The sequence below is a fragment of the Apteryx rowi genome, unplaced genomic scaffold, assembly GCF_003343035.1.
Source record: "Apteryx rowi isolate R43461 unplaced genomic scaffold, aptRow1 scaffold_186, whole genome shotgun sequence".
In the NCBI taxonomy this organism is placed as follows: Eukaryota; Metazoa; Chordata; class Aves; order Apterygiformes; family Apterygidae; genus Apteryx; species Apteryx rowi.
In genome coordinates, this window is record NW_020448152.1 from 1,305,414 (window position 1) to 1,332,793 (window position 27,380).

At 37.2% G+C, this 27,380-nt stretch overlaps 1 protein-coding gene across 12 annotated transcripts in view; it reads right to left on the bottom strand.

Annotated features, from left to right (window-relative positions):
* Window positions 1-27,380, bottom strand: part of CLEC16A (C-type lectin domain containing 16A) — a 95,309-nt gene that overhangs the window by 12,074 nt on the left and 55,855 nt on the right. For 6 of the 12 annotated variants that reach the window (XM_026061815.1, XM_026061814.1, XM_026061817.1 and 3 more), the window contains 4 exons: window positions 17,627-17,778; window positions 16,657-16,861; window positions 15,278-15,445; window positions 3,665-3,811 (listed from right to left, as the gene is read on the bottom strand). In XM_026061815.1, coding sequence (XP_025917600.1) covers window positions 3,665-3,811; window positions 15,278-15,445; window positions 16,657-16,861; window positions 17,627-17,778 — 672 coding nt within the window. Of the gene's footprint in view, window positions 1-2,139; window positions 2,202-3,664; window positions 3,812-15,277; window positions 15,446-16,656; window positions 16,862-17,626; window positions 17,779-27,380 lie in introns of those variants that run through there. The other 6 variants (XR_003252865.1, XR_003252866.1, XR_003252867.1 and 3 more) reach the window with 4 other exon arrangements.

A 27,380-nucleotide genomic window follows, 5' to 3' on the forward strand; every position in this document is an offset into this window, starting at 1 on the left:
GGTTTAAGATGTTGCTCTTAGGGAAGGTAGTTGGAGTAGTTTCCTTGAAGTCCATATACCCATCTCCCCTTTTTCTTGGCTGGCCTTCTTTAACTGAACTTCCTGGGCAACCTAGCAGATTCTCACCATGTTCTTGGTCATGGTCAAAAATCTGATCAGCTGGCAGAAAAAACAGGGTAGGAGGGAAGGAGGGACAGGGAGCATGTACATGTGCTCACATGAATATGTTTGCACACATGCACACACACGTGTATGTTTAAAATGGGATGGGAAATGAGAAGGGAGACTTGAATGTGACTGATCGGTGGCAGCATTCAAGCGCTACCCTGGGGCACAAAGCAGATCTTGGTAACTCTGCTTGCTGTCCACCAGCTACTTGTTACTTCTCGCTTTGAAGGGGTGACAATCTTTCACGCCGCTTCATATCATGCAAGCCTCCTCCTCTACTTCACAGCAGAGTAAGGCAACTTAGTTTCAATAATCTTCAAGTTAAGTGAAAATCGCTTAGTTTTACACTGAAGAGGACAAATACCAGCAGAGCTGTTCTAGTAGCTCGTTGAGTGGGCTATAGGAGCTGATAAGGTAAGAAAGATAGTGGTCAAGACACTATCACTTATTTCAGCAGCGTATTTCTGTTCATGCCCAAGCCTACAGAACAGCCATCTGGATAAGGCAACCAGATTGTCTCTTTCACTGTCATGCTTCTGGCAGCAGCTTCCAGTATAGATCACAATTATGTATAAATACTATAAAAAAGAGAACATCCATTACCAACTTGCAATAAACTGATCAAATCAGTTAAGGCAGAAAAACTGCTCCCAGAAATACAGATTACAGAATTGCTCTGACACTGTAGACAAAGCCATCTGGGGTGGAGATGACCCTTCCCGAAAAAGACTCAGCTCCAGAACCTAAGGGATTTCAGAATCCTCTCTAGTCAAAGGACCTTGAGACACCATTGGCTACTCAACTGTAAGTATTTAGAACATTACCTGTCCATTATTGGCTGCAAGGACGTTAACATTTTGGTTCAGACCAGTTGCACAGTTTTGTAGAATTATGCACACGTAATGCTTTAGTCTAGTTTGAAGAACAGTTTGCATGCGCATGAACGAGTTTCCTTCACAAGGAAACTAAACCATAAGGTATGCAGCAAGTGTGCACAAAATACACTTCAAATGTTAACAGAAACATAGGTCTGAACCAGTAAGTGATCTTTTGGACAACTCTGAACCATATACATGGCAGGGATGCTTGATCCAGGAGGTCAGACTAAATCTAGTCCAAATCAAAATCCCCAAACCACATGCTGGACAAGTGTGCGAGCCTCTGCACCAACTGTTTGTTTTCCCATTGCACTGCTCGTGCACATAGAGTCACTGTCTTCCTCTGAGATCAGTGCCCTCAGAGTAGAATATTGGAACAAAATCCAGGAGTTTACCTCAAAATTTATCCCTGCAGTAGTTTAATGCAAGCTGCTGACTTGGCACTGCCATAGTTGAAGCAGATTCTCCTGTTTGTTTCCACTGACTTTGTTGAAGGTCACTATCCCCAAAGCAACAGGATGCAGACTTCTTGGGTCATCACAACTAGATTTGCTAAATCACACCCTACCAGTGTCCCTAGATCCTGTGCAAAAAGCAGAAGATTCTTCTTTCCTGCATGACATGTGGCATTTTGAACACACTTTATGATTAAGCCACAATGTAGGTCATGCTAAATGTGGGCACTTCATGCAATCTAATTGGTAAAGCACAGACACTGAAAAAACAGACTTTTCAAAACCTTCCTCTGATCTTTGTTTTTCAAACAATGAACAGCCTCCTCTCACTAGGCTCTTTTAATTGCAGGAAAAATAAACAGGATTTTACATTACACAAATGCCTGTATATTGAATAAGTAGATTTTATTTTTGTAATTGCAGCCTATGGTTATTCTTCTATGATGTACTATCTTGTTATGCTAGATGGGGAATTATCTGCTCTGGATCTACTCAGTTTTTCACAGAAGTCAGACTACAAGCACTTGGAAAGATCTCTGTCTGAAACACGCAGTATGGTCTTGTTTGATACTTCTGCAAACTACCATGTTATTTACAGCAACAAAATATATATATATATATATTTAAGTCTCCTTTACCACAATTTTCTCTTAGTCACTGTTGCCAAGAACTTGTAGTTGTATTTCATTTCTTGATCACACTGAGGATTCAAACAGAACAGAGGACATAGTAGTAGTACGTAAGCCTTTTGACAAATCATACCACTTCTTCCCTTTGTGTAATCTCCACATATTTGTCTAGTCTCTCAAAAGACTAACAGTAATCACTCATCAACAAAGAAAATAAAATGAGATCCTTCCACAGTTTTGAATAGATTGCATATAAAAACCCCACAAATTTTAGTCCAGAATTATACACACTGCAAGAATATTTTGACCACGTGAGTCTATCATAACATGTTTTTTAATCTAGAGTTTGGGTGCTAAAATGCTTTCCATACTGTTTATAAACTTGATAGGCAGCCTTTGTGTACCCTTGTAAGTGGTACTTCTTGCAAGAAAGCTAGCCACTTCAGATATATAGCGTACATTGATCTCCTGATAGTGTTCAGGGATACTAAGGCATTTTATGACTTAGAGAACACTAAAACCATAATAAAGATTGCATCATTCCTGGTATGACTGCAGAAGAAGTTTAAACTTATCTACATGAGGCTTTCAATTGAAGGCAAAATGCTATGCCATAATAGAGGGAACTGGAACGATCATTTCAAAGACCGATCAACACTGAAGGTGACTACCAAAATGAGGGGACTGCTTGAAAGAGTCTAAGATTTTTTTTTTTTTTTTTAAGTAGATCAGGGCTGCTGCAGAATGAAAGCATTTCAATGTGCTGTTTCAGAATTTCTTGCTCAGCCTCCAACTTGAGGCCATCTACCATATAAATGGTATTCAGAACAAACAGCTATAAGATTCTCTACTGATACAACACATAAAGGAAGAATGAAGGAGTTCTAATGCAACAAGAAGCCCCAGGATAAACATATCCACTAAGTATACTGACCAATACCTACACAGCCTAATGAAAGTTATAACTGTCAGTTAGCTTATGTGCGAGCTTCCTTTGCACCAATGCAACAGCCTCCTCAGCTGTTTTGTTCTACCAAAGGAGAGTTTTACGGCAAAAGCTGTACAATATTAGCATCTGAACAATAACTGTTTTCAAGTATTGCATATTTGGCTCATAGTTAATTTAAAATAAGTAGCAGACAAACGCATAAAAGCAAATGCTGCCCAGTTCAGAAGAGATGCTTCATGTGAAGTCTCCTACTATAAGTTTATGCAAACCAATACTTCCATTAAAAAAAAAAAAAATTAAGTTGTATGTGCTAGGAGACAAATGAGACAAGCAGGAAGTTACTTCACCAGTATTTAAGATCATCACTGAAAGATGTCAAGTATTTATTGAATACAGAGTTCCAGAAATCTGAAAAGATCACTAAAATTTGCACTGTAATTTACTTCAACTGTTTTAGAAAAATGATCAAGTGCTCTAAAAACATAAAGTCCTAGTCTGTATTTAACCCAATAATTCAGTACGTTAATTTTATTATAAACTACTGTATATCCCTTAGTTCCTAGGCTGAAAACAGTGATTTAATACCTGATGGGCTCTGTGCAGCAGAAGGAGTGGAAGTTGAGCTTGCAGTCACTGAATCACAGCGCCCTGTACTCCCACTGCCGCTTGAAGGAGATGGTGATGAGAGTGGTGATGGATTATGCTGATTTATACACTGGGCTACAGCAAATCCTGCAAGACAGGACAATGACATTTACTAGTAAATAATTAGCTTGGAAGAGTTCACTTAGGTGAACAAACTGAGGAAGGATAATAATTGCATCAAAATGGTGTCAATTCCACATAGCAGCTCAGAGGAGGTACCTTCTCTCATTGTCATCTCAGAAGCCTGAAACTCTGAATTTTTCTCTCCTGAAACATGCTGTCTACAACTGCTGATCGATGAACAAGAAAAAAGAGGGTAAGAGATGGAAAACATTTTGAGAACACAGAGCTTGGGAAAACAATGAAAATATGTCAAAACTCTCTGCAGTTTTTGGCATATTCAATAAATTCAAGGGTCACAGAGCTAGAAGTGATAATGGAAAAGGTTAAGACAAAAAACCTCAGACGGAAAGCCTGCACTACACTTCTCAGTGCAATGATACCATCTTCAGGAAATTTTATCTATTAAATCCAATGCCGGCATTGGAGTTAGTCCATCTTCTCGTAAGTCAAACGTTCTCTGGTCTAGAATAGAGAGCATTTAATATAGTGTCTGATAGCCCTTTTTAAACAAGTGTTCTTTTGGCTTCTATTCTAATGTTCCCTCATACTCTTCAGATTGTAGCATCTTCTCCTTTTCTGATACAATTCAGCATTCCTTTCTCCTTCCTCTGCAGCCCTCACTTCAGTCTTTGACATGTTTAAGTTTCTTCACTTTAGTTCTTTCCCTCCTCTACATATAGCAACTTGTGCGCTTACTCCTTCAAGATGCAGTTTCCAAAAGTATTGAGGACCTGAAGTGCACAGGACCTTCAGCCCATCAGAAGCTTAAGATTAGGGAGAAGGAGTGCAACGAAGGAAATTAAATCCCTGCTTTCTCAAACCCTACATCTCAGAACTTGATGACCTGAGAATGGGGTACTTTGCAATATTTAATTTCACGGATTTGATCAAGTTCTCACAGCAAGCCAACATGAGAGCCAAGATTAGAAGCCATGACTACCTGACATCTTATGTCATGCATTCATCACATAAGACTATACTGAATCAGAAAGTAAACAATAGTTATTCAATGTATGGTTGCATTTGTTAGCCAGCAGCTCTTCAGAAGTAGAAGTACCTCTTACAGCAAGAAAAATATCTTCAATGTGAGTCAGGTGACATATACCACTGTTGGCTGCTTCTGCCACACTCCTCACTCTCCCACAGGAAACATTAATGCAAGAAGTTTACTTTTTATTGGCATCCCCTGAATTACTCAAAATAGCCATGACATGTACAGTATGAAACACCTAACAATATAACACTTGCTGTCTTTACTACATAGCAAGTATTAAAGCGTAAAGTATCTGACAATCAGGTATGCGCGAAAGCAAATGCATCACACAATAGTTTATTCTTTTATAGAGAAGTCTCTCAGGGCACTGGATGGATGATTCATCTATTTTAGAAAAACTCCCATATGGGGAATTTTCAGGTGCCCTACAGCAAGCACCCAGTCAAAACTCAGCTTAAATGTGGTTGTTAGAAGCAGCACATGAAAGCTTTAAACAGAATTACAAGTCAGGAAAGTGCTTTTAACAGCAGAGCTGTTAAACAACAGGGCTGACAGGATGCATTACAAAGAAAAGCAGCCACGGAGGCTAAAGAAAGGAAGACATGAAGAAGAAAGCTAGCCAATATCAGTTCTGTTAATAATTTGATTTCATCTGTGGTCCCACCTCTTATCCTGTACCACCCATGGTTCAAGAATTCAAGAACTGGACCCAAGCACTTGCAGAAACACACTGTCTAAACTGCTGTAGTACTTGGATCATATGTATTTTAAGTCACAATTCATTAAGTCCAAGATAAACACCACTTGAAAGAATTACATGATAACCATGGCAGAGGACATCTACTTTAGGTAAAAACAAAACAGTTTGGTTTCTGAAATAAAACACATTTATTTATTTATGCTTATGGAATAGTTAGCTGCTTACCAAACTGATCTTTTACAATCATTTAGATGAATTAAGTTAAACTGAGGCTATATGCAATGACACTTGATAGCCTGCAAAACATTTACCAAAAATATAAAATACCTCAAACTTCAAGGACTTCTTTACACTCAGGGCCACTGGTAAGTGTATTTTTAATACAGTAAGTGTATATTACACTTATCATACATACTTCACATTTTTGAACACCAATTATGACGGAAACAAGGAATAATCAATGGACTTGTGCCCACACAGGTGAGGCAAAGCCATCCATTAGAATGAATGAAACTTGTTTTTGGAACAGTTACTAAAACCATTGGTATAGAAGTGCTTACATCAATATATCTTGTTTCCCTTTCAGTATTGACAAAGTTGTATCGATCGAAAGCATTCTATATCCGCAGAAGGTTTGCACCGCTATTTCAAGGGAGAAGAAATCTTCCATCCTTACCAAAAGAGCAGAGAAAGTAGACAAGGCCTCCTGTACTTAATTCTCAGGAAGAGCTTGCCCGATTCAGCAAGACTGCCTACCTAGAGGTTCTGCAGAACACTGCCCACCCGCCAGGCCCTTACACAGAAGCATTGCCTTGCAAATGATTTTAACGTATTTTCTCTCCCTTCCTCCCATGAAACAGTTGTGTTTTACAGAAGACTGAACTGCTGCTTCAAGTCCTCCCCACATATCAGTAAGTGAGCAGCTCTACACAGAATATGTAATATAGAAGCTGAAGTTAAGTTATATTTAGCTCTAATTATTTTTTAATCTTAGTAGTCTAAACAAAACAAAACAAAAAAACCCCATGCAAACTGTCTGGAAACCACTGCTAACAGCACAGCCAGCTTTCACACCACAGCATCTTCATTACCACTGGAACCTCTGATAGATCAAACTAGAGCAGCAACATTAATAAATATAACTGAACTCTACATCTGAGTCTTAACTCATCTCCCTAAGGTGTTAAGTTTCCTTCAAATGTTTACAGTACAGCATCACTCAGACAATTCTCTATAGACATACAAACTCTATAACCTTGAAGAAGAAAAAGAGTCTTGTTTTCTTCTTTCCGGTATTATGCCCCTCATCCAAAGCAAGACACATTACTCGACACACTACCAGGTCTAAGACTATCTTTCTAGAAACAGCCCCAGTGCATTAGGATGAGAAAGTTTGCTGAACAGAAATATTTAAACTTTTTTTTGACCACCACATGCACAGATCCTTCAACTAATATTATCTGTGCAGCCACAGGTAACTCTCATCCTGGCTGAAAATTTAGCACTTTCCAAACCTATAATTAACTTGGGAAGTAGAATAAATTTGTACTTCAGAGAGCCCTTGATAAAAGAGAATCTAGTTATCCATTCTTTTTTCCATTTCTGTACAAAAATGACATTAAAAAGCTCTTTAAGCTGTGGTTCAAGAGGCAATGGCAGAAGCAGTTAGATTTAATAGCTTCCTAGGAAAACTTTTTTTTTTTTTTTAAAGACAAGTTTATAAAGGCTCCATGTGTTTTCTAATGCTCTCTAAATATAAACACATATTTAAGATTGCAGTAACTGTATAAGCTAAAATAGCACATAGAATTGTATTCTACAAGACTGGATACAGAACTTCCCTCAACAGTGTCCAGCCATGAGCATGTACCACCCTCCAAACGCATGTCTGTCCATTACTATTTGAAATACAAGGTTGCCGTTTTCCAGAGGCACTGTCCTCATTCACTACACAAGATGACCAAAACTTAGAATGAATAAACATTCAGAAGAGACTCATGCCTGAACATGTGGCCCTAAATCTTATGTCTACCATCATAACTGCCCAGAAGACAAGATTAAAGGTGTAGTTAAACAGTATGCTTCCTTCAGCGGTCCATCCAGCTTAAGTATTTCTCACCCTTCTCCCCTTCAGTTTAATTAGCTGAACTACATATAGAGATGTTTTGTTAAGCATATCTCCATGAAAATTTAAGCAAGAAATAAACACAGTTTATTTTAAGGCTGTTCATGTCAGTAATTGAAATCCAGCCTCAACCATTTGCACCAAAAGAACTGATGGGTTAGTGAGCAACATTTGAATGACTGGCTGCAGTAGAGGACAGGTGAGATTAAACTTAAATCAGCTTTGCAGCTGAAGACAGAAACAACAGACTTGCACGCCCTTATCACTTTGGCGCTAAGGGAAAGCGTTAAGCTCAAAGCAGTCTGATTTTGGATACCAGTTTAAGACAAGGAAGGCTGGACATTTTTATAGTGTTCAATATGTTCAAAACTTTCACTGATTTTACTTGAAGATGACCGAGCTCAGTCATTCCATAAAGCAAGCTCTAGCTCTCCAGGTGACTACCCACAAAACTGGCAGCAGTTTCTGACCACCATGAAAACTATTCAGAGTTGCATGTTGAGAATCTAAGAATCCAGTGAATTCTTAGCACTAGAGGAATTCAGTCCTCTGGGTTGATATTCAATTTCTCTTCAGAAGAATATTCTCTGTCTTTGGGAAATCCTCATTCTAAGCAGTCATACACCTTACAAAAAGTAAGATTTGAGATTTTAGAGGCAAATTGAGAATTGAGATCCAGGAGTGGTGGTGGGAGAGATCCCTATTTGTTGCAAGTGTTTTACTAAATGAACTGAAGCCCACATACCATCAATACCAGCAATGATTGGCAGTGTGTCATTTGTTACCAAAATCACTATTGTTTTGTGTGTGTGTGTGTGTGTGTGTACATGCTCGTGTGTATATATGGTGAAACAATAATTTTGTTGCTTATTAGATAACCACAGTTAGTCATGGAATGATCACAAAGTAGTAGGGAGAAAGCAAAGAAAATTATTACTTTAAGTAAGCATACCACACTCGTTCCCATATTTGTAACTTCTGAATGGATAAAGACCTTGCTTGTGAAAGCAGCTTTTTAATCCTGCTGTCTCAGCTTTCAAAGTTGTTCTTTTGTGGAGTTCTGCGAATGCATTTTTATCTGCCCCGCATTTCACATGAATTGCTTCCTGAAAGCCACAATTCTGAGGCCAAACCAGAATCAAAATAATAGTTTCTGGAAAGGTACAAAGTAAAAGCTCCTTGCATAAGGTACAGGAAACAAACAGAACAAAAAAGACTGTAAGACTGAAAAGACTAAAAGACTCTATAAATGCACTGTTCACAAGGCATTCATCATTCTTTTAGATTTGGAGTTGGCATTAGGGGAATTGTTGCATAATACCAAGCAACACCTTCATTTAAAATCAGGTAGAGGGGGTATGCGCCCAGCACTAACAAACTGGCACACTGCATGTCAATGGGAGGGAGGGGGGGGTGGGGGGGGAGAACGGGACACCCCCCCCCCCCCCCCCCAAAAAAAAAAAGGAGGAAGAGATATGAAAGCTTGCTGGGCTTAAAAATTCTCCTCTATTGTATTATCTACAATTATACTATATACTTATCTGCTCTGAGCTATATCATCTATAAACAGCAGTGGTTCAGACTGCCCATGTCCAAGTATCCTTTCTTTAGCTTCTGTTATATTCATGCCCCCTAATATATTGCTTACCACCCTTTTATCCTAAAGCCAGTAAATATGATCTCCTTTAAATGTCATTGGAAGTTGCTAGTGCTACTAAATTGCATGCCTGAAAGTAGGAGACAACCTGCACAAGACTCTTGTAATTGTGTTGCCAGCAGCCAAACTCGGCTCTAACAAAGTATTTATCAGAAGCAAACATTTCCCCCCATCTCGGTTACTACTTTATTTAGTGGCTCAGGTGTCTCAGTAAATTTCATTCTTCAGTGATCAGAAAGGTTGAATCAACAGAAATATAGCTTGCTCGTTTCCCCATGTGACATACGAAGGCACCAGAAACCAAACCAAAGACAAACCTGCTTCCAAGGGCACTGCCATCAGGTCCTCCTCAAGGCTATATTTCCACTCTGTTTTTGTGGATTATCTTTAGAGTTGCTAAGGCTAAAATACGTGAGAGAATAGTCACAAATATTACGTGACGAGTATGAGAAGATTACACTTGCACTCCATCCTCAAAACACTACCGGATTAATTTGAATTGAATGTAAGCATAGCACTGCTTATTTAAGTTGTCAGTGATTCCTGTAGTTTGAGCATTTGCTCAAATTATATTTTTGCCAATACCTTGCGAACACAGCTAGGATATTTTGTCCAAAGCTGTCCAAATTTGTCAGTCTTTTTATATGCTTAAAGTAGTTAATCAAGGAACATTAAAGTAAAATGTCCAAAGTGATTACTGATGTGACAAGTTAGTAGATGTCCTCCATCATTCTTCAGCAAAAGAAAGGAATCAAGAAATGTTTTAAATGCACTTACAGGCTACATAAGCAACTGCGTCCTACAATCATGAAGCAAGGGATGCTAACTGCCTCACACTTCCCGCACCGGACTCCTCCACACTCCCTTTTGCTCACTGTCATCACCCGGCTTTCCTTTGCTGAAACCAAGGGCTTAATTCAGTTGCCTATATAGACGGAAGCTAGTGCCATCGGAGATTTTCTGCAGCAACCTACTGTGCTTCCAGCTGTTCCTCCAGAAGGGCACAGGCTCCCTCTCAAAGGGTTCTGTCAGATATCTGCCAGCCCCATACAGATGTTTTGTACCTCTCAGAGCATGTATAATTAACATGTTTAGTTAACTAAATCAAGCTTAAAATATCTCACTTTTAAAGAATCACCTGCCTAGATGCACTGGACCAAATTCACCGCAAGCTGACAGAAAGCAACACAACATTTTTTCCTAATGAACACATTTAAAATAAATTAAATGCTGACTGAAAATTCTTCTGAAATGTTTTCATTTATTTGAAAACTAGGAGCATTCCAAATCCAAGACAGAAGTTGGTAAGTAAACTGCCCCGAATCTGATGTTCCTATGGTAGCTGTGATTGATGACAAATGTGAAAGGGTTGATCGGAGTCCACCATAGAGCTTCAAGACAACTTGTACATGACACACAGATATGCTGAGCAACCTGACCTCATCAAATTAGTAACAAGTGCAGATGCTCGTCACCTCTGGATGTCAAGGCCCTCATTAGTACTTTGGCCCAAGGGATTTGTTTGCTTAACATGAATGGAGATGGCAGTTAAATTAAAGGTTATACACATTTGAACAAGGCATTCATCCTATTCCTTAAAAAAAATCCATGATTTTATGCTCACCTGTGCTGACCTGCCAAAGAAGGGCACTTCATTTTTAGAATGCATAATATTTAACAAAACTAAAGAAATTTTCTTCGCATAAATCAGAACAATCTCACACACTGCTTAAACAATTCTCTGGCTTTGTTTAAAGCTTTCCTAGATCTACTTCCAAGAAGTGATGCTAACTTTATATAAAATTCTCATCTATTTTTATTTAAAAGGGATATAAAGCTACAAAAGGAGATCACTTTCTTTTTTCCCTTCCAGATTTTAAAAGATGTCTATACTTTGCTTGCAATGGCTAACATTAACAAGAAGTTTTACTCAACATTATTCCCAAAATCTTGTGATAAACGTCATATGCTAAGGTATGAACAATGGAGAAAACAATAAAAGCAATCCATTGATTTATTTTGTTTTTTAAAGACACATTCTCAGTAGGAAAGCGACTACAGTTATTAAAATATGCAAAGGTATATTTTGCAGGAAATATTTAAGATTTCTCTTAAAACACACTGAGCATATAATCTCAGCATACAGCTGGTATTTGAAATTCATATTTGAATTTGCTTGGAGTGCAAGTGTGGTTTTGGGGTTTTTTTGTTTGTTTGTTTTTTGTTTTCTAAATGCAAGACCTCTCTTCACTTGATGTCTGCCAAATCAGTTCATCTGGTTTATTTGGAAAAAAAATATGATCCTTTACTTGCACAAAAAAAATGCTTTGCAAGCATCACATGAATACACAACTAACATAAGATGGTGAACAGCTCAGTCAGCAAAACAATCCCCAAGTTCTGTAACATTCTGGCAAGGGTCACGGTCATGACTTTGCAATGACAGAACTTTTCCAGCGAATGACTTTGCTTCTGTTCTTCTCTGGTAAGAATTACCCAGGTCATCAGGCCAGTCATCAGTAATGAGTACAAGCTCTCACCGTATCTGCATAATACATACTTCATAGAGACAGTCATAACAGGGATGTTCTGAAGCATGGTCTGTTATAGTCTTGCCACCTTTCATGTATCTTGAATAAAACCTGTTTTTAAGCTACTGCAACCCTCCCCCTCAAAACCTCAAGAAGCACCTTTAAGGCAGATTTTATCTTTGTGTTGTGGGCCAAAGTTAAGTGAAAGACAGTTTGATTACTATGAGGTAACTGCATACTCCACAGCAAAATAAGCAGATCTTTAATGTATGTGTAGTATGACACAGGTAGGAAATGTGAACTGGAGCAGACTTACATGAGTGTTCTTGCAAATTTTAAATTCACTGAGAAGTGGGACTAGTGTTTCAGAAGCTGCACTAAAATTCTCTGTATGCAATGAAATTTTCAGGAGAGCTGAAACAGTTTGTCATTGTTTTATAACGTCGGAAAAACACTTTGGACATACAGCACTGAAACAGCTAACACTGTCCTACTAAAGAAATATTTAACCTTCTACCGGTATTGCTAACTCTCCTTTAATTCAATAAAAACCACCACCACTGAAAGAAAAAGTAACTCCTTTCTTATAACTACAGTCAACTTAACATTTTGCTATTATTGGCTTTTTCCACATAGTATGAGCTTTGCATAACTCTTTTAAACAATAGGAGTTGTTAAGAAACAAATACATGAAAACAGTGATTTAACTGCAAGTTGTTCAATAATTTTTGAAAAAAGCCCCCTAAAGTTTCTATTAAACTAAAAATCACAAATAAGCACAAAGATGTCTATGAAAGTCAGTGGAAACTAGGAATCCTCTTGTACTGTTCACTGAAGATAATGGGAGAAGGAACAAGCCTTTTCAGGCTATTTTGTAATCAGATGTGAAAGAAATATTAATACATTTCTTATCTTATTACTGGCTACCACCAGCAGCATTTGAAAAACCTAGCATTTGAAATACACATATTGGGTGTACATTTGAAAGACACATACTGTGTCTAATTTCTCATATTTGATATCAAATAAGAGCTTCAAAGGCTTTTTCTCCAGGCTTGTAAGTGTACACAGTGAAAGACTCCAGTTCCTGGAGTTCAAAGCAAGTATCCCACTGTTTGAACTAGCTACCATGTGCCAATAAATAAATAAGTAAATAAAATTCGTAGATGAAGTCACTTGCTACGACCAAGAGTGTACTCTTAGAGAAGGCTGATTCTGAAACAGCAAGCAAGATCCAGAATGCTGGCATCTTTTCAACCACACCTTTTCCGTGGAAGTCTTATGTCAAAAGCAGTAAGGAAATATATTTCCGTGATACAATATAAACTTGTTTTTTGAAAAACCTGACTGGGAATGTGAAAGCTTTTATGATTTCTGTTCTCCACATGCAGGACTCTGGCAATATAGCTCTCATTTAGGCACAACACAGTAGAACACTTGCTTGCTAATAAGAGTGCCTGTATTATGTTTCACCTCCCCTCTTTTTAATCTGTGAATTGCACTTAAAGAGAAATACTGAGTTTTGTACAATGATTGGCAGCTAGTAGTAACAAGAGTGCATCTTTTTGCACTAATACAGCAAAATTAAGTAATTTCAAGCAGTATGAGATTCAACTTTAAAATGACTGAACCCAGAAGAAGAAAATTTCATTATTTGGAAGAAAAACTCTACAGAGAGGTCAGTTTTTGAAACAGGAAATAAGGAGCTGAAAGAAAGAAAGCATCAACTTAGAATTAGCCCTCTAATCCTAGTTCAAAGCTCGTGTCTTAGGAGGAGTCATGGGCCTTTTCTGTCTTGTTAGTGCTCAGTATCCCAGCTATTTTTACGCACTGGTGAGATGATGATCATAACTTCTTCAAAGGAGGAACTATGCACAACTGACTGATGTGTTGCATACTGAGTGTGTGCAACATGATTCATATTCCAACTCAATTTGTAAAGGATGGCAAAGTATTAAGACACTTCCAGTGTATTTGGAGAAACTGCCATGGATATATTTCTCACAACACACCTGGAATACACACCCTGGTATTACTTGTGCTATGAGTAAATTTTTCCATAAGCCTCATCCTGGAATTGGGTGTTCAGAAACAAATCACATGTAAACTTTTCATTGTTTACACAAATGTTACAGTTCAGCTTTTGCAGATGTAAGCCACAAAATTTGCTTTAAGTGCAGTATGCAAAAAAATTAATCTCAATATTATTAACAATTCTCAACAGGTCAATGAAATTGAATAAATTGAAAATGCAAGATAAACATTTTGATTTGTTTATGTTCACTAGATGCTACATCAACTATTGCTAACGGTCTGACCTGTTAAACGAACTTTATGAACTCAAGGTTCAATGCTCTAAACAACAGAATATAAGAGAAGGAACCACTGAATTTACATTAAGCTAGATAGCTGTAGTTATCATCATTACTTGTTTCTATTCAAAATATTATATTGGACACTTATATTGAACTCAAGCTGATTAAAAGTATGACCTCTCCTACATACATCCTCTGATTCCTTCAGGCTTCTCTGCAGAGATCCCAATGCTTATATGACTGTGGACATCAAGTTTTGTGAGTGGAAGCACCTTCTACAGAGCCATGGGATTTTCTTTTAAAATACAGGTGGCATCTCTAAAGTTTTGCACATCACAGGTGCAGAAAAAGTCATCACATTTATCAACCAACTACACAGAATATTGCTGTAAGGACTCAGGAAGCTTTCTGCCAAGGCAGAGAACCTCCCCCAATAAAATCTATCAGAGAATTCAAAGGTTGAACCACACTTAACATTTAGACAGTAAAACAGGTCTGTTCTCAGTCCTAGTACTCAGATTAGGAGTAGTAAACTATGACTACTTTTCTATTTCATAAGTAATCTACACTCATCAAGAATTTGGAAAAAAATCATTTTAATACTGGACCCAACAACCTTTTGATAGTTATATGCATTATGAGAAAATAAATTAAATTCATAAGGTAAACTTGCACCTCAAGTAAGCAAGAATTACAAACATGCCTGCATTCTCATCTGTAAGGCAGAACTTTTCCCAAGAACATGAGTTACCACACCTTGCTGTGCTAATAGTCTTGCACTGGTTGCAAAATAACCACTATTTGATGGGTAGCTGTTAGAGCATTTCTTAACTTTCAAGTTGCTAATCTTACACTTTTTTTTTTAATAAGTATTGATGCTGTAAAAAGACACCTAAATTACAACTAATATGTCATTTAAAAGACATTTGCTAAGCTTCAGAGAAAAGCCTGTTTCTATTAAACATGCAAATAAGTTGGTTTCATTTTTTGATAGTGTATAGCAAGCATGAAACTTTAAAAGGAATCTACTTAGGACTTTCAAGGTATGCTCCTTTTTTTAATCTATTTGAAACAGACCAAAATTGCTTGATAATGAGTGCCATCTTACCTGGAACTTTGTCAACGGAAGCAAAAACAGACCGTTGCACTGTAGGATCACTGCTACCACGTCTTGACTGATCATAAAATCTAAACGGAAGGTGTTGTGATGTAGCTGCAGAGCTGTGTCCAAAACCCATAACTTCAGTTGAAGGCTGAACAGGAAGATCTAGGAGAGCTATGTTTAATCACAATTGATAACTTTTGTTACTCAAAAATATGTAAGAGGAAGAGTAGGTGAAAATAAAATTCACAGTTTGCCCAGGATCTTAACACTATACCAGACTGTTTAAAAGTGCATGCTTGCATTTACTTTTTACTGTTACAATTACATTGGAAAAGAAGGGGGACATTTCTGGCAATCTTTCCCACCATCTCTGTCCTACCACATACGCACTGAGGAACTCCCAGAATACAGTGCAGGAGAAAAAGGGGTTACAGTAAGCTCTCTGCATTACACAGTCATAATAGGAACTATTTAAAAAAATAAACCTGTCCTTCCCTGTACAAGTCAAGTCATTCATTAGTTATAACTGAACACTGCAGAAAGTCATTTAAAGAGACTACCTGCTTTTCACCAGCAAAGAGCTGTCTTTGCACTACCATTCTATTTATTTTATATCAAAACAGACCTGCATTAACTTCAAACTTGCTTTAAGATTTTTTAAAGTGAAGCAAGACATAAAAATATGACATATCTATTTTGTAAGCTCAGAGCATAAAACTGCTGTCATTTAGCTTCTTACAGAACCATAACACACTAAAATAATCTGAAATCATCTACAATCAGAATAATTCTCTGGCCAGCTCATTAAAATTAATAGCAGCTATAACTTTCTCACAATTCTGATTAGTTAATTATCGCTCTTGGACAATCCAAGTAACTGAAAGAGTTATTCTTTTTCACTTGCCCACCTACTTTCCTCTTTATATTTCCATGCTGCCTTTGCAGTACTCACCCATTCATTCAGCTTATTGCTAAGCTTCAACTTATTTTTCACTCATTTAAGTAATATTTTAACCACTGTTTTATTTACTCAAATTAACTCTTTCCTTCGTCTCTTAACATGCTTTGCCCCCAAACACTGAGAAATCTAGCTGCTGATACTCTATTTAACTTTTCAGACTGCTCATCACCATCATGTCCAAGCATTAAGCATTATAACACCATGGTATGCGACTCTTCCTTTTTCATCTTTTCTTTGTGTGCGTCACTGATATATCAAAATATAAATTTTACTCCAATAAAAGCTATTGCTTGGAAACTTGAATCTGTTTTAAATTCTTCTGTGGCACATTACTTCTGAAGTTTTTGTAACACAATCTTGCATTACAGTGTGATTGGCTATGACATATGACTTGCCTCAGAACCATTTGAAAATAACTAACCTGCTATTCTCTGCATTTTCATACGCCGAGCTTGGATACGACCTTTAGCAAGACGCTGTTTTGCAATAATACAGCGAATGTGATCAGAAAAAATAAATGTAGCTTGAAGGATAGGGAAGGGCTTAGAATGAGGACTAGAAGCAGGTTTATGAATTATTATGTTCAGAGCCCTACTATCATCTTCTACTCCTGTTACCTGCATATCCTGAAAAGAAACAGAAGTAACTAATGAAGAACTTAACATTTAAACCTATAGATTAAATACAAACATTTTTAAAAAACCCTGTGTATGTATGACTTAAAACTCTTAAGAAAACAATTTCTGGGTTAAAAAAAAATAAACAAAAAACCCACACAAGACTCTGCAAGTTGTAGCATCCTGAATTTAGTTCTTCAGAAATTGGTACTCCTGGAGGTTAAGTCTGTTAAAAATTCAGTCGAGTTACTCAAGCATAGTGAATTTTCAGCAAATACAAACGTTAATGCTGGTATAAGGTAAGAAGCAGATACAAATGAGTGAAACTTCTTTAAGTTTTTGAAAGCAGTTATATAAGCAGAGGTCAGTGTGAAGGGACAACCTGTCACCTTCCCTAGCCTTATATGAGGATCACAACTCCAACCCTACTGTGTTGATTAAGGAAAGCACTTGGGACTCAATCCTAATTCTGTAGGATTTCAGTGTTCAGATAAACATATCCCATTTAACAATTAGGGATGCTTTTTTGAAATAGAATATATAATGGGAAAGTTACCTTATTTTAAAGTGTCTGTCTAATTAACCATATAAACTTCAGAAAAATCAAAGTCTCTTAAAAGCACTAATTAGAAGACTTAAGTAACAGAAGAAACAGGTAAGCATGCAACAGAGCTAAAGTGTATAAGATAATATTGGTATTACTATTTATACTACTTAAATAGAGTTTGCCACTCGAGAAAAAATATATGTACCCAGGTTAAAAACCTTCCTTACCTGCAAAAGGCCTGCAAACTTAACGACTCCCCAGCCAAGTCTGGCAACATCTGGCTCAACCAAACTCATCTGGTAAATATCCACAGCCAGGAACCTTTGAACTTGACCCCCATCTTTTGTTATCACTGTACAAGCAATTAGATCACTGTTATCTGGAGGAAGGGGAAAAAGTTAAAATGTTAATATACAAAAGTGCAATCATCTTTGCAAGACAAATTTAGAGCTATTCATGTTTCATATTCTGCATTTCCTATTACATTCATAGCTACATTGAAAGAGCAGGATATATTTTAACTACAGTGCCTCAAATATCTTTCAAGTTACTTATATGATACATACTATGTCTGCCTTGTTTTCTTTTATTACTCTCATTACCTTTAAGTATAAAATGTCACTTAATTTCAGGACAATGTTGATTTCTCTTAATAAATGGAAGTCTCAAAGTCTTGTTGAAAGATCACAGATACAGTCCTATATCACTGCAGGGAATTATATCTACGCTTTTCATAAACTTAGGCTCCATTCTGACATTAGTTATTTTTTTGCTGCTACTAGAAAGTTTATTCTGAAACCTGATGCTGATTTTTGGAAGCCTTCCAACTTCAAGACTATATGGACTCTCCAAATAAGCGGTATCAATTTTTTCCAATACTTGTTACATGAGCTGACATCTTTTCCTTTACCCATCCATTTCATGGATTTATATTGATTAATTGTATCCCTTAACCATTACATTAAAAAGAACAAAAACCCTCAAACAAACCCTAGACTGCAGACCGCAAGAAACAAGTACTCTGTTTCCTGATCTTTTTAGAATCTTCTCATTGCATCTCTTCCAGTTCAAACTCATCATTCTTGAGAAGCGACTGGAACCACATTCTTTACAGCAGTTGAAGTCTACCAAGAACCCCATAAACTGGCACTAACATCTCCTAGCAGACCTCTGCTGATCTTACTACATTTGCTTTTTCTTTGCTTCAAATTAATACAATCACCTATTTAAAGCATACAGATCTTTTCTTTCTCTCACCTCAAACCACCACAACTTACAGCGAGTAAAAACTTCCCACATGCACACACTTTGTACTACTGTGTTTATCCTTTCTGCAGTTCACCTGCTAGATGGTACTCCTCCCAATTTGATGGATCTGACAAGTTAAGTTGCAGTACTTTAACTATTTCTTGCAAGTTTTTTTTTTTTTTTTTTTTTAAGGATGGAGATCATCTGACTTGACAGTAATGATTTCTGCATATTGTTTCTACCTTAGCCATAGTTTTTCAACACACCCATTTCCATTAGCTGTCCCATTCATTAGTATTGCCAAGGCAATGACGGACCCAGCAGTTTGTACTCATTTATTCAAATAGTCTTTCCTAAAATCGGGCATTTATGCTACAGACATCAATTGCTGTATAGATGACTGAGACTTTGTCTTCTCCTATTCTACATACACTTACTATTTTTAAGCACACTGTATTTTTAGATGTGTGTGTCAAATATACAGATATTGGTGTGATAAATGATATCATTTACAGTAAGATAGGTGTCCTTCAGGAAGATTACCTCATTATGCAGATTATTCATATCTCTTTGAAGGCAGCTACTCTGACATGCAGAATTCAATGTCTCTCTGAATACTTACAGCAGTATCTTCATACTGATCACTGCTGTTGGATGCTCTTGCATTTGAAACCCAGCTGCAGCACTTATGTTATTCACACAGTGCATTAAAAATAATCCTGCTAAAATTTAATTCCACCTTCCGTATCTGAATTTTAAAAAAATGGAAAGTATCTTACTACTATTTGTCTCCCCTTTAGTTTCTCATGGAAGAGAAAAGAAAAGAAAAAAATGCAATAATAAAACTAGAAGAATCAGCCAGATGGATAGGAATGAGGCTGCAGATCATATGCAACAGTAAACTTTGACAAACTTCCCCACCCATCTAAGCAGGCAGTTAGCATTGTATTTCATACCAGAGACATCCATGAGATAGATACAAGCTGCAAGTGGGAAGGTACTCTTAGTAGTGGCAGGTCACATAACAAGGGACAACAGTGACAAATTGTGGCTTGAAAGGTTGAGGAAATTTTTGTTGTGATTAGGGTAATACAGCACAGGAAGTGATTACCCAGAGAGCTTGTGCAATCTTTGTCGCTGAAGGTTAAGACTTTATTAATTTAACTTGTATTCTCAAAATTTCAAAAATTCACTAATTTCTTAACCTTCGCTGAAGGTTAAGACTTAACTAAAAAAAAGCCACAACTGACCTAATGTTATCCATAGAGTTGCACTGAGCAGGAGGCTGGACTAGATGATCTCCAGAGGTCCTTTCCAACTACCATTTCTATGATTCAGCAACTGCCCTTTATCATTAGGATCCATTCAATATTGATTGGGTGGAAAGAGGGAAAGGAAGGAAGCCAGGAAGGGATCAGTGAAACAGATTATATGGAACTCAAAATTGGGTAATTAATGCTAACCCAGTGTGAAATTAGTGAATTTTTGAAATTTTGAGAATACAAGTTAAATTAATAAATACAGCATTGCTACATTGCTGCAATACATATGGGGTGTGATTCAGTTACATAAGGATAGATTTCTATTACCTTTGCACATGCCCTAGAATATCCAAGAAATCCATACAGGACTGGCAAATATGACTACAGGACCTATGTGAGATTCATGCCTTTCTAGAGAAGAAACTGGGAGATCAGGCAGAAAATCTTAGGAGACTTAAAGTGGCAATGTATGCTACGTTTAACCAACAGAATCCTACTCCTGATGTTTACCGCACTAGAAACATTCTAATAACCTGGAAAAATAATAGATAACAATACATATTAAAGGAATCAAAAGCTCCATCAAAATCTTTGGTCTGAAAGCATATCTGTATTTGTATGCCTTATACACATACACATCTGGGAAGTGATAGCAGGAGTATAGCTCTAATACATTCCTCCAGGAATTATTTTCTAAAACTTATGTTACTTAACTTTTTTATTGAGGACTGAAAAGCTTTAAGTTATTACCAGTGTTTCTAAATTGTGGAAAGCAACAAATAATGCAAAATCATCTACACTGAACTGCCCTATGAACTTAGCATGAAAACAAAAATCATATTTGGCTGTTTTGAAATGCATAAGGTTATACATCAGAGAATGAAAGGCACAAGCCTTGTAGTAGGAGGGATTCCAGCCAGGATTTGACTTCTCTTGGAGACTTGGAGCCACAGCTGATAACACACCGAGTGTACTTCTACAGTAAAATGGCAAGCATGATCCCTGAATATATATAACAGGGGACTTGCGAGGAGAAAGGTAGCACCTCTGCTTTACATTGGTGTGACTGTTCTTGTAACAATAGGTCAGTTCCAATGCACCCAATTTTAAAGCAGCATGTTGAAAGAAACTAGAAAGAGGCCAGAGGACCATCATAAAAATGTGAAAATTAGAAACATGTTTTATAGCAAAAGGCTTAATCATTCAACTTATTTTGTTTAAGGAGTATGTAGGGGAAAATTTTAATCCATACATAAACAGGAATAAATATGCAATCCATACATAAAAGGGAAAAGAATTCTAATACGAGTATTTAATAAGTATAAGGGCCAAGTCCAATAGACAAAAGCTACAAATGGCTGGCAGCTGAAGTTAAAAAAAATTTAAATGTATAGATGCACATCTTTTTAATGGTGAAAATAACTGACCAAAGAAACTACACAACAACTGGTAGACTGTCCCTACACATAAAGTTTTTAATCAAGAGCTGATGTTTTTCTAGGAATTACACTTTAGTTCAAAAAGAATTAGCTTCAGGGAAGTCCTAAATAATGCACAGAATATACATGACTTTTCAGGTCATAAAAAGAAAACAAAATGAGAAAGTCCCCATGAATATAGCTATTAACCTAGAAAGAATTATATTCAATAGGCTGATAGCATATTTGCTCTTTGGAGCCAAGTAAATGAGGGGATTGAGACCGATAACATCTAAAAACTAAGAAATCTTGGAGAGACCTAAAATTTTTCAAGGTTCTCTCAGTAAAAAGAAACATTGCTCTCTGCCAGAGTTTTCAGACAAGAAACAGTAAATAGTGAGCGAATAATTTGCTTAGAAAAAAGCAAGTTCACATCAAAAATGGATATTCAGAGGGGCAGAGTTTCAGAGAGGCTGCGAGTGGCAAAAATCTTAATTAAAAAAAAAACACAAAAAAACTAAGACTGGTTGCCTGAAAGAGGTTTGAAGATGATGTACTTTTGCTCTGTTACAGAATAAGTAAAGCATGTTCCTCCTTTCAAGGTTATGCTCTAATTATATTTAAGAGAACATAAAGTCTTCTGAATAACTCTTTGTCAAGCACAGTAGACCGCATCACACTCTTTTAGATATATCTTCAAATTCAAAAGTAATAGTTTGATATATGTAAACACTCTTACAGTTTAACTCAGCCGATACCTCCATTTTCATCTGGCTACAATTTTTCCAGACAGACCTTCAGCTTACGCAGTAAGCGTAACAGACCATAAACTGGCTTTTAAATTCTGAAGCGGTATTAGTAAACGAGGATGGCTTATCCTCTATACAGCAGGAGCTCTTGTAGCTGGTAACTTTTTTGAAGCGGCTTCAACAAGCAGCAAAATGTGTTATCAGTGTTAACGAGCCCTTAATACTTTCAACACTGTTACAGATGTGTTTCAAAACAGGACTCTAGAGCAGGTCTGGCTACAGGTCTCTTGACCTTGAGACTCTCTCTTTACACCTCCTTCGTGCATTAACCCAGTCAGCTCGCCAGCCCGCTTATTTTGCTTGGTAGGAATTCTAGGAACAGTCTTCTTATCTTCAATAGCTAAAGTAACAATTTTGGAACCTTCTGAATATTTAATGTGAGGTGGCTGAATTCTGTGGCAGAAGCGAGGTTTTCCAAATATGTGCCACAACACCAAATGGAGCTGTAAACTTCCAAAAATTTGGTTTTGCCCAATATTTATGCTGGTTTTAGTGTCACAGAAAACAAAGATCACAGATGAAAACATTTGGAACTACCACTGTAGAAATTCAGCGGCCTGACTACAAAAATGTAATATTTACTAAGGCAAAGAAACTAAAGTATAAAAGTTATTATTTTCCAGATTAAAAAGTTTTCATTTCAGATTTGACAAGTATATAAGGTATATCAAAGTTTATCAAAGAACAGAAAGGAAAATTACTCATATACTAGGCAAGCATGTTACAGGAAGCTTTTGAGTTTATACAGCAAAATATACACCCCATTTACACCACTGTTTCTAGTTCACAGCTGCTGAAGAGTCATGCTACAGGCATTTTTATGAAGAAAAAAAGTGGAAGTGCAGTTAAATGCATTTCCAATGAATTGATCTCATAATACTTAAAGTTACACTAAAATGCAGTTATGGAATTATGCGTTTGCATGTCAGATACCCAGCTACATTTAGATGAAAGAACTTCAAGCTGAGTTAAGTTTCAGTGCTATGAAAATACGATTGGGGGTATGAAATGGACCACAGACTGAATGTAATTGATGTGACACAGCTACAAAAAGGTAGCATCATTTCTGGGAGTAACAAGACTGCTTACACAATTTTTCCTCATGCAAAATAAGTCTTGTATCCAGTTTGGACACCTCCAAGATGCAGATCCAAGATGTAGTTCCTGTATTTTTCTCGGAGAAAGTCTAAGTTTTTAGTAAATACAGCCTAGGAGGGAGATTTCAAAGACTTCTGCTGCTTGAAGATTTAAATTAGGTGAAAATACTAAATGAACATGGACAGCTATGTGCCTGTGGTAGCTGGAAGTCTTTAAGAACATAGCAGGTACTTTAGGAGACAGTCTAGATGTACCTGACTGCCTCAGAGCTTCACGTTGAGTTCTCATGATTTACAGTCGTCACAACTCTAGAAATCATCTGTAGTGATTGTAAACCTCTTACAGAGGGTTAGCAGCCTGCATGTACTTAGCTGGCAGTCCAAGACAAGCACCAGGCTGCAGAGAGTTAGTGCACCTCTTCCCCTCCCTCCTCCCCTCCCAGGAAGACTTTCTTCCAAAAGCCTGTAGCCGCTTTGGTGCAAAATACTGCTTCACTACTTACTGTGCCAGTCTAAGTGCAAACACAACTTCAGAGTTACAGTTTTGTACTTGCATGAAATGAGTTTACAGATGAATATATGATACTCTCCAAAACTGCAACACATTCCCCAAATATTAAATTCAGAAAGTTTACAAAGCAATTTTGAACTTTATGTAGGCCCTAGGAAACAATTATCTGCTTTGTCCAAAATGCTTTTGTCTACCTACATTTTGACCATCTTTTTGAGCAGTTTAAGACTGATATTTTTGTTACTCTTCAAAATAAACATCCCTCTTTTAGAGAGGCTCAGAATTGCTCTCTCACTATGCCTGCGTTCACCCTTCTGTTCAGGAGAAATTCAGAATCTTAGTTCACATAATATTAGTCCTCGTCTTGGTGAGGATGGGGAGCCATCACCTTTCTTGAATAGCTAAGCGATGCTGCCATTAGAAACAGCAGAAAAGAGCAAACAGTTACTAAAAGTGACTTGTAATCTCTGCTCCCACAAGAAATAACGATTTTGAAAGAACTGATTTTAAATGAGTTTCTCTCCATTTGTCTGAGATAAAGAAATAGGTCTCAAGAGAAAGTAGCAATGCTAAACATTTCAAAAAGAAGAACTACTATGTCACAAGATTTACTGAACAAAAAGAAAAAACTAGTGAAGAGGCAAAGAGGTTTGAGATAACTTTGGAAAGGTGGGAGGGGGGTGAAAGAGAGCCGTATTCAGACAAATTGAGGTGGCAAGATAAATGGAGGAGAAACCCAGAGCACGTATTTCAGAACGCAAGCCAAAGGACAAGTCAGTTTAAAGTAATGCTTCTCCCCCTCCCCCCCAGTAACAGTACAAGAGGAAAAATGAATAGTCTACTGCTTTAAAATCAATTTAGAAATTCATCTTAACACAGAGCATGTACAAATACCACTGTAAATGTGGAATATAACAATAATCAGCCTCAAGGGCTCTCTCTGAGTATACTCAAACAGAAAAAGTGATGGGAGAAAGTGGCTAACAAATACATTTAGAAAAATAACATTTAATCTAGTAGCCACCACAGAGGATTTTAAAAGCACATTGTTTTTTCATTACTATGAAAATTGGTAGGTAATTTATTCCTCTAAATAGGAATTAACTTTTATTTCTGTATACCTCAAAGTAATCCAAAATACAAGAAGCAACATATTACAGATGCTAACCATACATGGGGTGCTGCAGTCAAGCAGAAGCAAGCTTGTTCCTAGAAATTATTTTGCTCTAAACACAAAATTACTGGTCGTCAGGCAGAGGCACCCCATATCACACCACTGTTTCCTTAAATTGTCTTATGTCTTTCAAGATGGATATTTAATAATTAATATTCATTAAAAAAAGATTTAAACTCCTAGATAGTTACATGTACCAAGTCGTCAAATACAAATTAACCTCAGCTCCTACTGGGCACATGGATTTTTGAAGTATTTTAAACCTGTACTCTTAAATTTAGCAGAGAAAACACAGCACAACTAAAAATAAAAGTAATTAACTATTAGTAAGCAAAACAGTCAAATTAAGTTATTTTTATGTTACCACCAGTATAAGATTTGAACATCACACACATGACGTAGGAGATGAATTCTGCCAATAAGTCTAGAAAAATCTTGCCTTCTGATGTTATTCAGGGCAAAAGTGAGTGTTGTCATTTAAAAGGAATGACTCTGCTGGAATTTCTTAAAAACGATTTGATTTTTCTCTTATCAAATTTCAAGCATACTGAAAAATATTCATTTTCTTGTACCATGTGTGCTAGCACTAACTCACTCACTCACTAGGAGAGACTACTGAAAGAAAATTAGTTTTCAGAGTATCATGAAACTTCACACTCAGCTCAGTGTTTCACAACCATCTGGAAAATGCTCAAGATAAGTCTTAGCATCTATGGTGATGCAGGAAACCAAAACCAGATATGAAATTTTCCTCTGCAAGATATAAACCTAAAATGAATAGCTGTTTCTGCTCAAATTGTATTTTTATAAATATATTATGTATAGGTATTTTCAATGTTTTTGCATTTATATGTATATGCATACATATATAAATATATAGAGATATACACACACGCTCACATGTAAAAAGCATTTGAATATATGCCTTTAGAAAGATATTTTTATCTCCTTCAAATGCATTATAAAAATCTTAGAGAAGTATACAGGATGATAAAATGCCAAGTACTGAAGTCAGAACATGCGAAATCACAGTTTCTTTAAAAATACAGCAAAAACCAAGAACAGATAGAAAGCTTCATACTCAGCTTACAATGAGTATGAGTTTTTACATTGGCACAAAGTTCAGGTATTCAGATCTCAGTTTTAAATCAATAGATTTAACCTACTGATGCTTGCTTTGCCATTCTGAAAACAACTTCAAGAACTAAAAAAATTTTTTCAGAAAACATCTAGCTGCAACAGTATGGAGAGAAGAAAAATGAACTGTTTTATTTATTAACCTATAATTGAATACACCTCTGTCTGCGGGATGACAGCACTGAAGTAGAGAAGCACAAGAAGCACTAGACTGGGGTTACGCTACTCTACTACTGCACTGTGGTACGGAGGCCAGGGCTACGAACTCACATCTGTCAAACTTCAACTGGACCCACTCTGTAATAGATTCCTGAATGTGACAATCTGGAGAACAGATCAGGAAAATTTCTGAGGAGGAAGCATTTGCAGTAACAGGAGGAATGACAGGAGCCTTGTTTTACATGCAAATTTTAATAACTGGACAGTACTGGGAATAGTTATGTTTCAGTTAGGCAAAATATGTTTGTTCTAAAGTGAGTGAGTGAGTGTTTAAAGTCAGTACATTACTTTCAAAATGGGAAGGAAATGTCATTTATTCACCTCTGAAAAAAGCTGAGCAAATAGGAATTCTAAAACATCCTCTGAAGCATCTGTTAAACTTGGAAAATCCTGGCATTCCACTCAGAAAAGTGTCTTTATTTAGGAAAGAGGGGATAGCATGGATCAATCTGCCAATTTCAAGTAAAAACACATAAAACAAAGCCTTTCCATTACAGAACCCTTGGCATAAACCTAGACAGCATCCTGGCCTGCATTAGGAAGATCCACGCCTGCAGGGCGAGGGAGGTGATCATTCCCCTCTACTCAGTGCTGGCGAGACCACATCTGGAGTGCCAGATCCAGTGCTGGGCTCCCAGTATGAGAGACGTGAACACGCTGGAGTGAGTCCAGTGAAGGGCCATGAAGATGAATAAGGCACCAGAGCATCTGTCATATGAGGAGAGGCTGACAGAGCTGGGATTGTTTAGCCTGGAGGAGAGACGACTTGGCAGGGGGTGGAGGGGGATCCTATCAATCAGTGTGTTTCCTGGTGGAAAGATGAAGTCAGGCTCTCTTCAATAGTATCCAGCAACAGGATGAGAGGATGAGGATTACAAAATTCCACTTATATGTATAAGATTTTTTTTTTATTGTGAGGGTGGTCAAACACTGGAATGGTTTGCCCACAGAGGCAGCATAGCCTCCATCCTTGAAGATATTCAATTTGTGACTGGACATGGTCCTGAGCAATCTGCTGTAGCTGACCCTGCTTTGAGCAGGGAGTTGGACTAGATGACCTCCCGAGGTCCTGTCCAGCCTCAACTATTCTGTGATAAATATTCTCA